This window comes from Xenopus tropicalis, chromosome 7 (assembly GCF_000004195.4).
Source record: "Xenopus tropicalis strain Nigerian chromosome 7, UCB_Xtro_10.0, whole genome shotgun sequence".
Classification (NCBI taxonomy): domain Eukaryota; kingdom Metazoa; phylum Chordata; class Amphibia; order Anura; family Pipidae; genus Xenopus; species Xenopus tropicalis.
Genome location: NC_030683.2, coordinates 62246100 through 62261272, shown reverse-complemented (window position 1 = coordinate 62261272; position 15173 = coordinate 62246100). Strand labels below are relative to the sequence as shown.

At 40.6% G+C, this 15173-nt stretch overlaps 1 protein-coding gene across 5 annotated transcripts in view; it reads left to right on the top strand.

Moving 5' to 3' along the window:
* vstm4 (V-set and transmembrane domain containing 4) overlaps positions 1-15173 on the top strand; it is a 39717-nt gene that overhangs the window by 20449 nt on the left and 4095 nt on the right. For 3 of the 5 annotated variants that reach the window (XM_031905764.1, XM_031905765.1, XM_004915914.4), the window contains 2 exons: positions 7221-7336; positions 7869-7915. In XM_031905764.1, the coding sequence (XP_031761624.1) occupies positions 7221-7336; positions 7869-7915 (163 nt within the window). The remainder of the gene's footprint in view (positions 1-7220; positions 7337-7868; positions 7916-15173) is intronic. The other 2 variants (XM_004915915.4, XM_004915916.4) reach the window with 2 other exon arrangements.

Sequence of the window (15173 nt, the reverse complement as noted above, 5' to 3'; positions counted from 1 at the left end):
CTTCCTTTATCGGCCCTCTACCATGTAGGACAGAAAAAGTAGAGGGGAGAAGCCGGGTTGTGTAGGGTTAGGGTTAGGGTTGGGAGCAGGCAGGTTAGGGTTGGGAGTGGGTTTGTTAGGGTCGGGTGCTGATTGAGTTTTTCTCAATCCACACATCGCTACTGTGGAGAGTGAACCAGGTGGATGTTCCTCTAAGCCTGGGATCAACAAGGCCCCAGTAAAGCCATCTACCCCAGAAGAATCATTACCAATGGAGAAGTCGGGGAGCAGGTACCCCGTGAACGAGGATTAGTAAGTGCAGGATATCTTTTGTTACAGCATTTTATAGGAAAGTGAGATAGTCATTTTAATTTAGAGCGAGCAGCTTTCTGGTTCCAACCAGGAGAGATAGCTGGGAGTACAGGCTCTGTTGCCTTAGTGAAGGGACTGCAGTAGCGACAGGGAATCTGGGCACAGTTTTCTCCCTGATTCTAGTGGCTGTAGGGATCCAGGCAACTAGAGGTAGAAATCCTAAGGACTTTGTTACTACCCAGACTGCAGGCTGGAGCGGAAGATCCACCCCTTTGCTAAACACTATGTTAGAGTGTGAAAGGGAGTGGGCCAATGGGCAAATAAAGTACAACATTTAAATAAGAAAATCTGTTACATGGGTCTCTGCCCAGCAAAAGTGAAATAAGGAAGTGTGGGATTTAAAGCTGTAGCCCACCTTTGGCTACGGCCAGTGTCGGACTGGGACCCCAGGGGCCCACCAGAAAACCTTAGACCAAGGGCCCACTCTCCAAACTATTTTTCCTCCTTTCCTCACCCAACCACTTAGTTCTCCAAGTCTCTCTTATTTACATGCTAGCATCTGTCTCTCTATCCTCCAATCTATTCCTCCTCTTTGTTCCCATACAGAAATAGGGAATGACCATGAAGTAGGCCAGATGGTGATGGACAGGAGGGCCCACTGGCACCTGGGCCCACCGGGAGTTTTCCTGGTATCCTGGTGGGCCAGTCCGACACTGGCTACGGCTTTACTTCTAACACGCTTGTGTATGCGTGTGGCACTAACAGACCTGTGCCCCCGCTTACTATGTGGGAGCAGGTACAATATTACTGGCGTGCCTCCACTAGAGATGTAGCGAACTGTTCGCCGGCGAACTAATTCGCGCGAACATCGGGTGTTCGCAAGTCCGCAAATTCGCGAACTTTTCGTGATGTTCGCAATTTGGGTTCGCCGGCACCGAAAAAAACGCAAAACTTACGATAACGGTACGAATTCTCCGAAAAAATCGCGAAACTTACGATAACGGTACGAAAAAGTCGCAAAACTTACGATAACGTTACGAATGATCCGAAAAAGTCGCAAAATTTACGATAACGGTACGAATGATCCGAAAAAGTCGCAAAACTTACGATAACGTTACGAATGATCCGAAAAAGTCGCAAAACTTACGATAACGGTACGAATGATCCGAAAAAGTCGCAAAACTTACAATAACGTTACGAAAGCTCCGAAAAAGTCGCAAAACTTACGATAACGTTACGAAAGCTCCGAAAAAGTCGCAAAACTTACGATAACGTTACGAAAGCTCCGAAAAAGTCGCAAAACTTACGATAACTTTACGAAAGCGCCGGAAAATACGAAAAAGTCGCAAAATTACCGATCATTTCGAAAAACGGCGTGTGTCAATTTTTCAGAGGTTTTTGCCCTTGATCCCCCTCCTGCATGCCACTGTCCAGGTCGTGGCACCCTTTAAACAACTTTAAAATCAGTTTTCTGGGCAGAAATGGCTTTTCTATTTTTTAAAGTTCGCCTTCCCATTGAAGTCTATGGGGTTCGCAAAGTTCGCGAATATTCACAATTTTCGGCGGAAGTTCGCGAACAGGTTCGCGAACTTTTTTTTTGAGGTTCGCTACATCCCTAGCCTCCACCCAGGGTAGGGACAGGTTAAACTATAACACCCCTCCCTGGGAAACTCATTTATCTCCTGTTTGGGCTTCAGACTGCCCTTTCTAGATACTCTATTCTCTCACTCCTAGAGTGACTATAACAGATCTCTCTGAATTCCCTAACTGGAGCCTGTAGCTAGCCTCTTACAGGAAGGGGTCCCAGGACTAAAGATCTTGCACATGGTGTGTGTCATCCCTTTTTATATTGCAGCACACTGCCACCTAGTGGTTGCTTCTCAATAACAGGGAAACTCTCTTTTCACACACAAACAGCTAGGACCACCCTTAGGTGTCCATATCCAAAAAGGCCACCCTCTGGTGTCTGTTTAAAGGTGAACCCAACCTAAGGGGACCCCTACAAAGCTATAGGGATGGTATAACCCTATCAGTCTGATGGGGTTTTTGTAGCTTATAATAATGCATGAGTGACCTGACCTGGATGTAAAATAAACAGCCAATTAGGATTTCAAATTTCAGTTTAATAGAGAAGAAAAAAAGCACGTCAACTAAAAAAAAAAGGAAGACGATGGCACAGACAGACTATCAATACTGAAGGGGGATTTATTAAGGCTCGATATTTTTCGGTTCAGGGTTTTGATGCCAAAATACAATTTTGTAGCAAGAAACCCCCAAAATGATATTGTGATTTATTATGTGACAAAACTGTGACAAATTTGAAAGCAAAAATATGAGATCTAAAACCTGTTGAGATCAATCACAGATGTCCTTTTTACAACTGAAAGATCTTTACTTTGTGGTTTTTGGCATTTTGGCATTTTACTGCCAATAGATAAGCCACATTAGTGCCACCTAGAACGCAATATTTATTCTGCAGAAAGCTTTCTGGGAGTGCTTTTGGCTGTATTTACATAGACGTTTTTGATAAAGCTTACTTAGTTTTTACCTTTCCTTCTCCTTTAGGGCCGTGGCAGAAGGGGAGATTAGTCGCCGAGCGAGAAATTGCCCTTGTTGTGGGCGACTAATCTCCCTTAAATGCTATCCCACCGGCTAGAATGTAAATCGCTGCTGGGATGCCACACATGGCGCCGAAATCGACAAAGTTTCCTTTCAAGGCAATTTCGGCAAATTGACGTGCCGCATATGCCATCCCACCGGTGATTTACACTCTAGCTGGTGGGATGGCATTTGGGGAGATTAGTTGCCTGCGACAAGGGAGTTTTGTCGCGGGCGTCTAATCTCCCTGTCTGTCACGGCCCTTAAAGAATGCTAAGAAATCCCTTGCCCCTCCCTTAGGAATGTGTGATCTGAGCTATAATGGCTAGACTGCAAACAGGAAGCTATATAAAATGGCAGCTGCTGTCTTAAGCAAACGGAGAAAGCTTCTAGGGCTCTTTACTCCGGTATGCTAATGCTTTCTGCAGAATAAATATATTGTTCTAGGTGGCACTAATGTCTGGGGTGCAGTTTGTCCAAAGTACAATTTGTCTATAAAAATACATTCTATATACAAAAGCCAATCCCCAGTACACAGAATTAAGGTGTTGATATAAACAAAAAAAAAATATACAAAAGTTATATTTCTAGTGAAGAATAAGCATAAAATCAATTTTGTGCACAAAAGGATAATTTTATATTTCAAACTCCATTTTGTAAATTTTAACAAGCATTCTGTCTCAAAAATGTATAACATCCATACACAAAAACAGTTATGTGTAAAGTTACAGAATGAATAATGTAAACCAAAACTTAGACAAAATATATAATCTTGTAACTGAATAGCATATTCCATCTAGATTTTCATGACAAAATAGATGCGTGTGACAGAAAGTAAGATTCTATAGCACAGAATTCATTCTATCAACAAAATGAATGCACTGATACAATATCATTCTGTGAAACGTCAATCAAATTCCTGAACCAATAAGAAAAAAGTATATTAATTGTTCAATAATATGCAGGTTTTAACTGAAGTCAATTTATTGGTCTCCCCACTGTTTTAATTTGTCTATAAAGTGTTCACACGCACACACACACACACGCACACACACACACACACACACACATTATTCATATTAGCAGCATAACTACTGGGTGAGGGGCCCCTCGGTAAAGTACAATACAGCAGATATTTATAGTAGCAATGTAACTCAGTATATCTGAGATATGCACCACGTAAGTACAGTATAATCCATCTAACTTAAGCTCCTCCCTCCTAGGATACCAGCGGATTTACATCATTACACTACAACATGAAATTTTACAACTTTACATAATTTCCCCAGTGTAGTAAAAAATTTGTAGATAACTGTTAGACTCCAATGTTTGGCTTCCTCCTATTATTATGTGATATTGTACTAATTAGCTTACAGCAGTCTCTTAATAATGTTATCCATAGTTCAACTACTACACTATGTAGCCACAGGGAAAAAAACCCAGTGGGCCCCACTTTGGGAGCACCACCCCCAACCCCAATAGTGGCTGCAAGGAGGAAGAAGGGGGTACGCATTGTGCATTACACACAGGGTGGGGGTGAAGGCTGGCAACAGTGGAGAAGTTGGCAACTGGGGTGAGGGGTTCCTGGGGTGGCAGCCCTGCTGGACCTTGGACACCCCAGTGCAACACCACATAATACACATATAAATAAATGATGATCCTCCTGAAGTACCAATATGGAACTGGTCCCTTTTGTTTGCAAATAGTACTAATTTATGTTGTAGTTGAACTACAGCTAACTAGGATACTGCTCATAAGGCCTACACATCATACTATACAACCAGCCTGTCTGCATGAAGTTCTGAAGTGGCTGAATCACATGGCTACACGTATTATGTAGTAGTTGAACTATAGCTAAGCACATTATTAATAGACACTTTAATAAACACTTTATAGAAACAATTCAAACAGTGGAAAGAAAGACCAGTAAATGGACTTCAATTAAAACTTGCATGTTATTGGATAATGAATATACTTGCTTCTTATTGGTTCAGTAATTTGACTGACAGTGTTGTTTCACAGAATGGATATTTTATCAGTTTTATGGAACTGGATATTCATTTTGTTGATAGAATGAATTTTGTGCTTTAGAATCTTCCTTTTTGTCACAAGCATCTATTTTGTTATAAAACTTAGCTTGGAATATGCTAGTCAGTTACACCATTATATATTTTGTGCAAAGTTTTGTTTTACATAATTCATTCTGTAAAAAACTTGTTCTGTTGTATGGATGTTATACATTTGTGAGACAGAATGCTTGTTAAAATTTACAGAATGGTGTTTGTAATATAATTATATCCTTTTATGCATAAAATTGATTATGTTCACAAAACTATGTCTTTTGTATATTTGCTATCAGTGTTTATGACCACATATTCATTCTGTGTACTTGGGATTGTCCTTTGTATACAGAATGTATTTTTGTAGATTGTAGACAAAATGTACTTTGGACAAACGGCACCCCATACTAATGTGGCAAATCTATTGGCAGTGAAATGGCAAAATGATGTTTCTTCTCCTTTAAATCTGAGAAAATCCTCTGTATTAAGGCAGAGGAGGTTAAAATGTCTATTAGTATTAGTATTTCATTCTGATCTTCCATTCTGGTGATTTAATGTCCTGATTGTCTTTGTTTTCTGTATTTGTATGATTTTAATAGAGAAAAAATATCAGTGATTATGCCTTTCCTTCTCCTTTAAAAAACTTCTCTAATTTGTCCCTGTGTAAAATGTATGTCTGTCAGCTTGTGTCCTAAGTACATATAACATATGGGTAAGGGACCTGTTACTGGAAACCCATTATCCAGAGAGCTCAAAATTATAGGAAAACCATCTGCCATAGATTTTGTTGTAAGCAATCATTCAAAATGCTGAAATATATTTTTCTTTGTAAAAATAAAAATATCTTGTAGTTGATTCTTACTAAGATATAATATTGGCAGCAATAATGTTTAAATTATTTTTTAGTAGACTTAACGGAGATCCAAACTTTGGAAAGTCTCCTAATTTAAAAAACCCAGGTCCAGAGCATTCTGAATAACAGGTTCCATACCTGTATACAAATGCAGATCATTTTACCGAGTTTCATATGTGTCCTGTATAACTAATGCAACAGTTACTCCATTACCAGATATGTCATGATTAAAATATTAAAAGATTAATTTACAAGGACCATAAAGGAGAGCAAGCAGGCCCAGCCCTAGGGCAGCATATAATTTAGGGGCAGCATGCCGCCCAGCCACAAGTGAAATGTGCTTAGATACAGAAAACTGGGGACAGGACACGCAAAACACTTCAGCGCATCCCGTCCCCAGTCCTCCATATCTGACCGAGAAGGATGCTCATGCGCATGATCCGATGGGGGGGAGGGGCTTGGGCGGAGAATGGGGTGGCCTCTGGGGGTGCCTCAAAATTAAATCTGGGGCTGAGAGCAAGAATATACCCTTAAGGTTAAAGCTAATGCCACATGTAGTGTAGGTAGCATATTCCCAGCAGGCACATGTCACCGATATCCGTCAACAAATGCAAAGTCTTGCGTTTTTTGGCGGATATCGGTTACATGTGTCTGCACCCAAGTGTATGCAATGCTTTCGGGTACAGGTACAGGTAAGAGGTTTCATGCGTAGGAACCTATTTGTTAACGCTCCGTGTGGCATTAGCTTTAGTGCTCATGCAGAAAGAACTTCTGTCTGGGGTCTGACTGCACCATGTACTGCATATAAAATTCATCTAGGGTGCAAAAACATAGTGGATTGCATTTCAAGTTGTAAATGACCCATATATCTTTAATTTTGTATGTGCACTTTGTTTCCCTACAGCCTGAATGTTGTGACATTTGGAAAGTATTGTTCAAAAAATATTAAAATCACTTTCTAAATCCCCAAAATGCTGTGACATTAAACCTGTTCCTATCACTATGTTTCTTCAGTTGATGGGATCAGAGGATATGTGACCTCAAATAGTCTCCCAGCACAAAGCTTCTCTGTTTGCAGTCACGGAAAGGCACAGAAGCACTAGTTACAGAGCTAATTACAGAGCAACGCATGGTAATGTGTGGTAGAAGTTTTTATGCAATGAAACCAAATGCATGTTTCTACTGTATGTGACAAACGTATGTGATAAGGATTATATTTGCAAATCATTTTTACTAGAACTTTGGATTTTATTCCTGGGTTCATGTAAACAGGCACTTGCTGTGCATGTCAGGTGGGCCTTGCCTACATAGGTATATTAAAAAGTGCCAGCAGTGATTACAATACTGACATGAGAAAATCCATCCACAGTGATACCAGTATGATACAGTGTAGTCAAAATATATTTGCTGTCTTTCAGTCCGAATGACGAGAGCCCCAGTGTCACTGACCTGCTCTCTCCTCCACCATCCATGAGGAAGAAGAAAAAGAACAGAAGTAAGGACGTTGATACTCCACCTGCTATCCCTGTTAAAGGTATTGGGGGAAATCTATACTTGTATGGCTGTTTTAACATAATGTCTCACCAGGCAATTTTTGTAAAAGAGGTAGGTGCAAAGCAGGCTGCTGAGATCAATGCAGCTCACTGATGCGCATGGTGCAATTTTTTTTTTCACGCACATCATTTTCTGCATTTTGTGAATTTTACACTGTTTCGTGCATTTTTTTTACAGTTTCGCAAATTTTTCAGCAAGGAGAAATGGGACAGATTCTCTCATCACTGCTGACAAATTTTAATAATAAGTTTTAACTCTTTATAAAGATGTCACAACTAATCCATTATAAGAGAGTTTATGCAAGTTGTGTTTTTCATCTATGTATTCTATAATTAATTTGACCTCCCGTATATATTCACATTTGCTCAGTAGCAGTAACCCATAGCCCTGTAGATCTCCTGTTTGTAACTTGAACAACACCAACATTATAACTGGGTAACTAGGAGGTGTACCCTGTTAACGGGGAAGGCAAAGTTTTTATTTTGCTTAATCACACAATTTGGCTTTTCTAGGTCCCTCAGTGAGGTTGACCAGGAATACTGAAAAACCTCTTCTACTGGTGAGTGTGTCCATTTGATAGGTGTAAATCTTGGCTGTTGCTTTGGTGACAACAGACTGTCAGACTGTCTGAGAGGGGTTGCTAATTTTCCTTGATCTATAAGGATCTGGAGCACAAGAGACAGGGACACAACTTCTTGTTCTCACATCCCTTTTATTTGCCGCTCACCTGCAGCCCAATCAGGCAGCTCCCTACAGCTGGCCAACTGAAAACATTAACTGGAGTTCGGAATGGAGGGTCTTTCCTGCTCTCCCCTCATTCACTCCAGGGACCTATTTAATTTGGCTTTTCCTAAGCCAGTAATTTAAACACAGCATTACCTGCTGTAAAATCAGGCATTTTACCTGGTGCTCAGATGTGACAATGGAAGCGCATGGAAGACATAAAAATAAAAAACATATAGTGCAATACGTATATCAAATGAACAGGGCAACCACAGTGCAATGTGTAAACAGTGAATCCACTCCCACTTATACTGTCACTCTATATGCTCACCAGATAGCAATGGATAAAGGCTGAATGTAAATGGAATAAAACTTTGCTTGAAGGAAATGCCAGGATCAATTTGGTGCTACTTGTATCCCACCTTTTGATGTTTTTCATTGCATCTCTCACAATATATACAGGTCCTTTTCAAAAAATTAGCATATTGTGATAAAGTTCATTATTTTCTGTAATGTACTGATAAACATTAGACTTTCATATATTTTAGATTCATTACACACAACTGAAGTAGTTCAAGCCTTTTCTTGTTTTAATATTGATGATTGTGGCATACAGCTCATGAAAACCCAAAATTCCTATCTCAAAAAATTAGCATATTTCATCCGCCCAATAAAAAAAAAGTGTTTTTAATACAAAAAAAGTCAACCTTCAAATAATTATGTTCAGTTATGCACTCAATACTTGGTCGGGAATCCTTTTGCAGAAATGACTGCTTCAATGTGGCGTGGCATGGAGGCAATCAGCCTGTGGCACTGCTCAGGTGTTATGGAGGCCCAGGATGCTTCAATAGCGGCCTTAAGCTCATCCAGAGTGTTGGGTCTTGTGTCTCTCAACTTTCTCTTCACAATATCCCACAGATTCTCTATGGGGTTCAGGTCAGGAGAGTTGGCAGGCCAATTGAGCACAGTAATACCATGGTCAGTAAACCATTTACCAGTGGTTTTGGCACTGTGAGCAGGTGCCAGGTCGTGCTGAAAAATGAAATCTTCATCTCCATAAAGCTTTTCAGCAGATGGAAGCATGAAGTGCTCCAAAATCTCCTGATAGCTAGCTGCATTGACCCTGCCCTTGATAAAACACAGTGGACCAACACCAGCAGCTGACATGGCACCCCAGACCATCACTGACTGTGGGTACTTGACACTGGACTTCAGGCATTTTGGCATTTCCCTCTCCCCAGTCTTCCTCCAGACTCTGGCACCTTGATTTCCGAATGACATACTTTGGACCACTGAGCAACAGTCCAGTGCTGCTTCTCTGTAGCCCAGGTCAGGCGCTTCTGCCGCTGTTTCTGGTTCAAAAGTGGCTTGACCTGGGGAATGCAGCACCTGTAGCCCATTTCCTGCACGCGCCTGTACACGGTGGCTCTGGATGTTTCTACTCCAGACTCAGTCCACTGCTTCCGCAGGTCCCCCAAGGTCAGGAATCGGTCCTTCTCCACAATCTTCCTCAGGGCCCAGTCACCTCTTCTCGTTGTGCAGCATTTTCTGCCACACTTTTTCCTTCCCACAGACTTCCCACTGAGGTGCCTTGATACAGCACTCTGGGAACAGCCTATTTGTTCAGAAATTTCTTTCTGTGTCTTACCCTCTTGCTTGAGGGTGTCAATGATGGCCTTCTGGACAGCAGTCAGGTCGGCAGTCTTACCCATGATTGCGGTTTTGAGTAATGAACCAGGCTGGGAGTTTTTAAAAGCCTCAGGAATCTTTTGCAGGTTTTTAGAGTTAATTTGTTGATTCAGATGATTAGGTTAATAGCTCATTTAGAGAACCTTTTCATGATATGCTAATTTTTTGAGATAGGAATTTTGGGTTTTCATGAGCTGTATGCCACAATCATCAATATTAAAACAAGAAAAGGCTTTAACTACTTCAGTTGTGTGTAATGAATCTAAAATATATGAAAGTCTAATGTTTATCAGTACATTACAGAAAATAATGAACTTTATCACAATATGCTAATTTTTTGAAAAGGACCTGTATAATAGAAAGAGTGCCACACTCACATTAGAGGTCAGGGACAGGATTTTCTAGTAATTAGCACAAGATGTTGATGCCATTTTGAGACATAAGTTCATAACAGTGAGCGCCACCAACTGGCAGTATTTATCTAGTGTCCTACATATAGTCCATGTGTAGCCAAGCCACAGATAATCTGGTATACTGCAGTCCTTGATGTTGTTGTTACTCCAGGTTGCACAGATCCAGTGGAGCTGATGGTTCCGTAAGTGTCCAAAGGCACCAGTTTTTAACACTGATTGTTGCCTAAGGAAAAATTAAAGGATTTTTATATATTTAGTACTGGTGCCTAGGTGTAGCTAAATTTTTTGTCAGCTGTCCCCATCTTTTTTTTGCTTCTAAAGAGTGGCAAAAAATTGTGTTTTTCTACAAAAAATTTTTTGCAAAAAAACACAAATCGTGAAAAAAATTAATACGAACGTTAGTAAAGGCTCCCATCTTGGGGGCGGAGCCTAGACATGGTGGAGAGCAGTCGCACTACTTGAGAGCTCCGTTCATCTGATCCTACTAGACCCGCACTTAAGCCATAAAAAGCTCTCAAACTCGAGAACGGGTCTCTTAAAACTGAGGGTACACCATGGGCAAAAAGAAAATCCGCGAACAACGCGTTACCATGTCTCCGTTTCTGCATACGGCGCTTACACAAGATACGCACCTTTCCCAAGATGGCGGCGAACCCGATACTCAAGCACCGGACCCGCTCAACACCGCAGAATCCCCTCCGCAACCTGTAAGTCCTGCACGCTCTCTTTCTCCTACTCCAATGCCTCAATCTCCACCACACTCTCCATTAAGCCCAGACCTGCCAGAACAGCCAGTTACTGCACAAATACTATCAGAGCAATTAGCTCAACTACAACATGCATTTACAGCCTCAATATCTCAAACAGTCTCAACTGACCTGGGCAACCGAACTGATAAACTTGAAACATATACCGATGATATAGCCCAGCGCATGATAAACGTAGAGGAGGAAAATATGTCCCTTAAAGAGGAACTCACCCATTTAAGAGATATGTGCGAAGACTTAGAAAACAGGTCAAGACGCTCTAATTTGAGGTTCAGGGGTATTCCGGAGGAAGTCCTAGCACCTGATATCACAAAATACTTGAAAGATTTGTGCACACACATCTGCCCAGACATACCCGTCAACCTTTGGCTTATGGATAGAGCCCATCGGTCCCTGGGACCTAAACCACTACCAACCAAGTCAGCACGAGACATCATAACCTGCTTCCACTACTTTCAAAGTAAAGAGGCTATTTTGGCTAAAGTCCACTCTACTAGTGCTATCGAATTTCGTAATCACAGAGTACAGGTATTGGACCCCTTATCCGGAAACCCGTTATCCAGAAAGCTCCGAATTACGGAAAGCCCATCTCCCATAGACTCCATTATAAGCAAATAATTCAGAATTTTAAAACTGATTTCCTTTTTTTATGTAGAAATAAAACAAAACCTTGTAATTGATCCCAACTAAGATATAAATAATCCTTATTGGATGCAAAACAATCCTATTGGTTTGAATTAATGTTTTATTAATTTTTTAGTAGACTTAACGTATGGAGATCCAAATTATGGAAAGACCCCTTATCCGGAATACCCTTGGTCCCGAGCATTCTGGATAATGGGTCCTATACCTGTACAAATATTTACGGACTTATCACCAATAACTTTATCAAAGAGACAGGAACTCAGGCCTCTCACATCAAAATTAAGGGAAAATAGCATCCCCTACAGATGGGGCTATCCCTTTAAACTTGTGGTTAATCGCTATGGCCAGACATACTCTCTGCAAAATCCGCTGAATGGCAATAAATTTCTACATGCATTGGGCCTCAATACTAAAGGCCCTACCACATCAGTGCACAATTCCCCACAACCCAGGAATACTGATGCTCTTAGCCCACAATGGCACAAGACGCAAAACCTTTCAGCTTCTCCGAGATTGGCCCTAAGCCCCTCTCCGCCCAGGATCACTTGATATCTATATGATTGCTGCAAATAAATCTACTGGAACGCTGAAGTTCACCTTTTAAAACACCCTCAGGCACTTATTTTTTCTGCACCGTAAGGATCCACTAGTTAGTTTTTCTTTTTTGCTACACAGAAGCTGTGTCACCCCTCTGTGCCTGGAACTACCTTACCTGCGGGAGCTTATTGTCTCCTCCCGAGCCCGGATAAATATCCGAGCCTCAGGGGTTAAAATACCGAAACCTTGGTGGCAAACAACCCCCCTTACGCTAAACAGGGGATAATAGTAAAGTCAACTCCTTTTCTATGCTACCACTTTTTACCTTTCCTAATTTTAACTACAAAGGTTGTTTTTCATGTTTATGTTTACTAGTTAATAATTTTCTTTTTTATTTAGGATGCATATATAGCGTAAATGGGTATACTAAATTACAAGGCCAAAGATGGTTTTTGCTTTCTATGACTACATTACTGACGGTTTTACCTTTAAGGGACCTTGGAGAGTCCGGTCACATAGCCACAATACTGCCCTCTAAACAGCTCTTCACGACCATTGGAAATGGCTAAGCTCATATCATTAAATGTTAAAGGCCTCAATAGCATACATAAAAGATACTTAACATTGAAAGAAATTAAGCAGTCTGGAGCTGAAATAGCGTTCATTCAGGAGACCCATTTCTCCAAAGAAGGGCCTCATAAACTTTACTCTAAATTCTATCCAACAGCTTATTATGCTTCAGGCCCACACAAAAAGGCAGGCGTAGCTATTCTTGTACACAAAGATTCCCCACTCACAATTGACCGGACCCTCCAAGACCCAAAAGGTCACTACCTAATCATATCGGGTAACTATGCTAATGTTCCAATTCTGCTGATCATTCTCCTAATAAGAGGCAAATTAGCTTTTTAAGGAAAGTAATAGCTAAACTATATGCTTTCACCACTCCTTTCATAATCATGGGAGGTGACTTTAATTTGACCTATTATCAAATCACTGACAGGTCATCTCCGTCTAAGGACCGCATGGCCCATACTCTGTCAACAATGTTCAGACAGACTATGAGACAGGCTTCTTTATTCGATGCATGGCGTATTACACACCCTAAAGATAGACAATATACCTTTTATTCCCCTGTATATAAAAGTCACTCACGTATAGACTATTTTTTTTATTTCCCACCCTTGTTTACGCTTACATTTCTCCACAAGCATTATGCCACTGACATGGTCTGACCATGCCCCACTTTTGCTTACCATAGATCTCACTAAGCAACCACCTAGAGAAACACATTGGCGCTTACATGAAACCCTACTACACGATTCAGAAGCATACAAATCCATAGAAGCCAAACTTAGAGAATTCTTTCAACTTAATGAAGGCTCAGTCAATTCGCTAGCTACGTTATGGGAGGCACACAAGGTGACTATTAGAGGCCATCTTATAGCACTGACCTCCCAGAGGAAAAAAATAGCCAAAGCCCAATATACCACTTTAAGTAAAACCCTCAGAGACCTAGAAGCCCAATATACAATCTTTTAACTCAGATTCTACAAACTAGGAAAGAATTAACAGCACTCAAACACAAAGCAGTAGAAAAGGCTATTATCTGGACAAAGCAAACATACTATGAAAAAGCCGATAAACAGCATACATTATTGGCCAAAAAACTACGAGACCAGAAAACCCAATCTAGAATCAACACTATCCACCTCCCATCAGGACACTTAACCTACAACCCTGATCAGATAGGAGCTCAATTCTATGACTTCTACCAGAAATTATATAACCTATTCAAATATACCCTAAATCAAAATAATCAAGCAACTCTCACACGTGACTTTCTTAAAGACTTAAACCTACCTAAACTTACAGAAAACGATTTACGTATCCTTAATAAGGAAATAGATTCAGAAGAACTTGCTTCTACCCTTAAACAAATGCCCAATGGAAAAACACCAGGACCAGACGGTTTTCCATATAAGTATTATAAATTATACCACCATATACTATCACCCTATTTATTACAATTGTTCAACCAATTTCTACATGGCGCACCAATCCCAAATACTTCTCTGATGTCTCACCTTTCCTTATTATTAAAAGAAGGCAAAGACCCTACTCAATGCACAAACTATAGGCCCATTGCTCTTTTGAATTCGGATCTCAAACTTTTCTCCAAGATTTTAGCCAACCGGTTAGCACCCATTTTACCTAGACTCATTCACAGAGATCAAGTCGGGTTTATTCAGGGCCGCCAAGCAGGAGACAACACTAGACGGACAATTGACCTTCCCATCTCTAATCTTAAGCCTTGATGCCGAAAAGGCTTTTGATAGACTGAACTGGTCATACTTATTTGCACTACTAATTTCAAATGGTACTCGCCAAGGTTGCCCTCTATCGCCCTTATTGTATGCTTTAAGTATAGAGCCATTAGCAGCTGCAATTAGATCCCATCCTGACATTAAGGGAGTACTAGGACAATCAGGCCACTACAAAGTGTCCCTGTTTGCTGATGATGTTCTATTGACCCTAACCAACCCTATGATTTCACTCCCAAATCTGCATCAAACCTTATCTCAATATAGCACATTTTCTGGATACAAACTAAATCTGAACAAATCAGAAGCTCTGTCACTAAATATCCCTCAAAAAGCACTAGAAACCCTCAAAGCGAATTTCAACTATAAGTGGAAAATAGACTTATTTAGGGACTCATATCCCTACTTCATATAGCCAGATATTTGAACTCAATTTGAAACCCCTTATATGTGAAACTAAAACCAAGTTAGCAGAATGGACAAAGAATCCATTCTCATGGTTCGGGAGAATAGCAGCCTTAAAAATGACTGTACTACCTAAATTTCTGTACTTATTTGAAACGTTACCTGTGCCAATATCAACGAGCATACTAAAAGATATACAGGCCTTATTTCATAAATTTATATGGAATTCCCATAGACATAGAATTTTCAAATCTGTAATCATGACAGCGATAGTCATGTGTGACAGTGGGTGTCCCCAACTTACAAAAGTATTA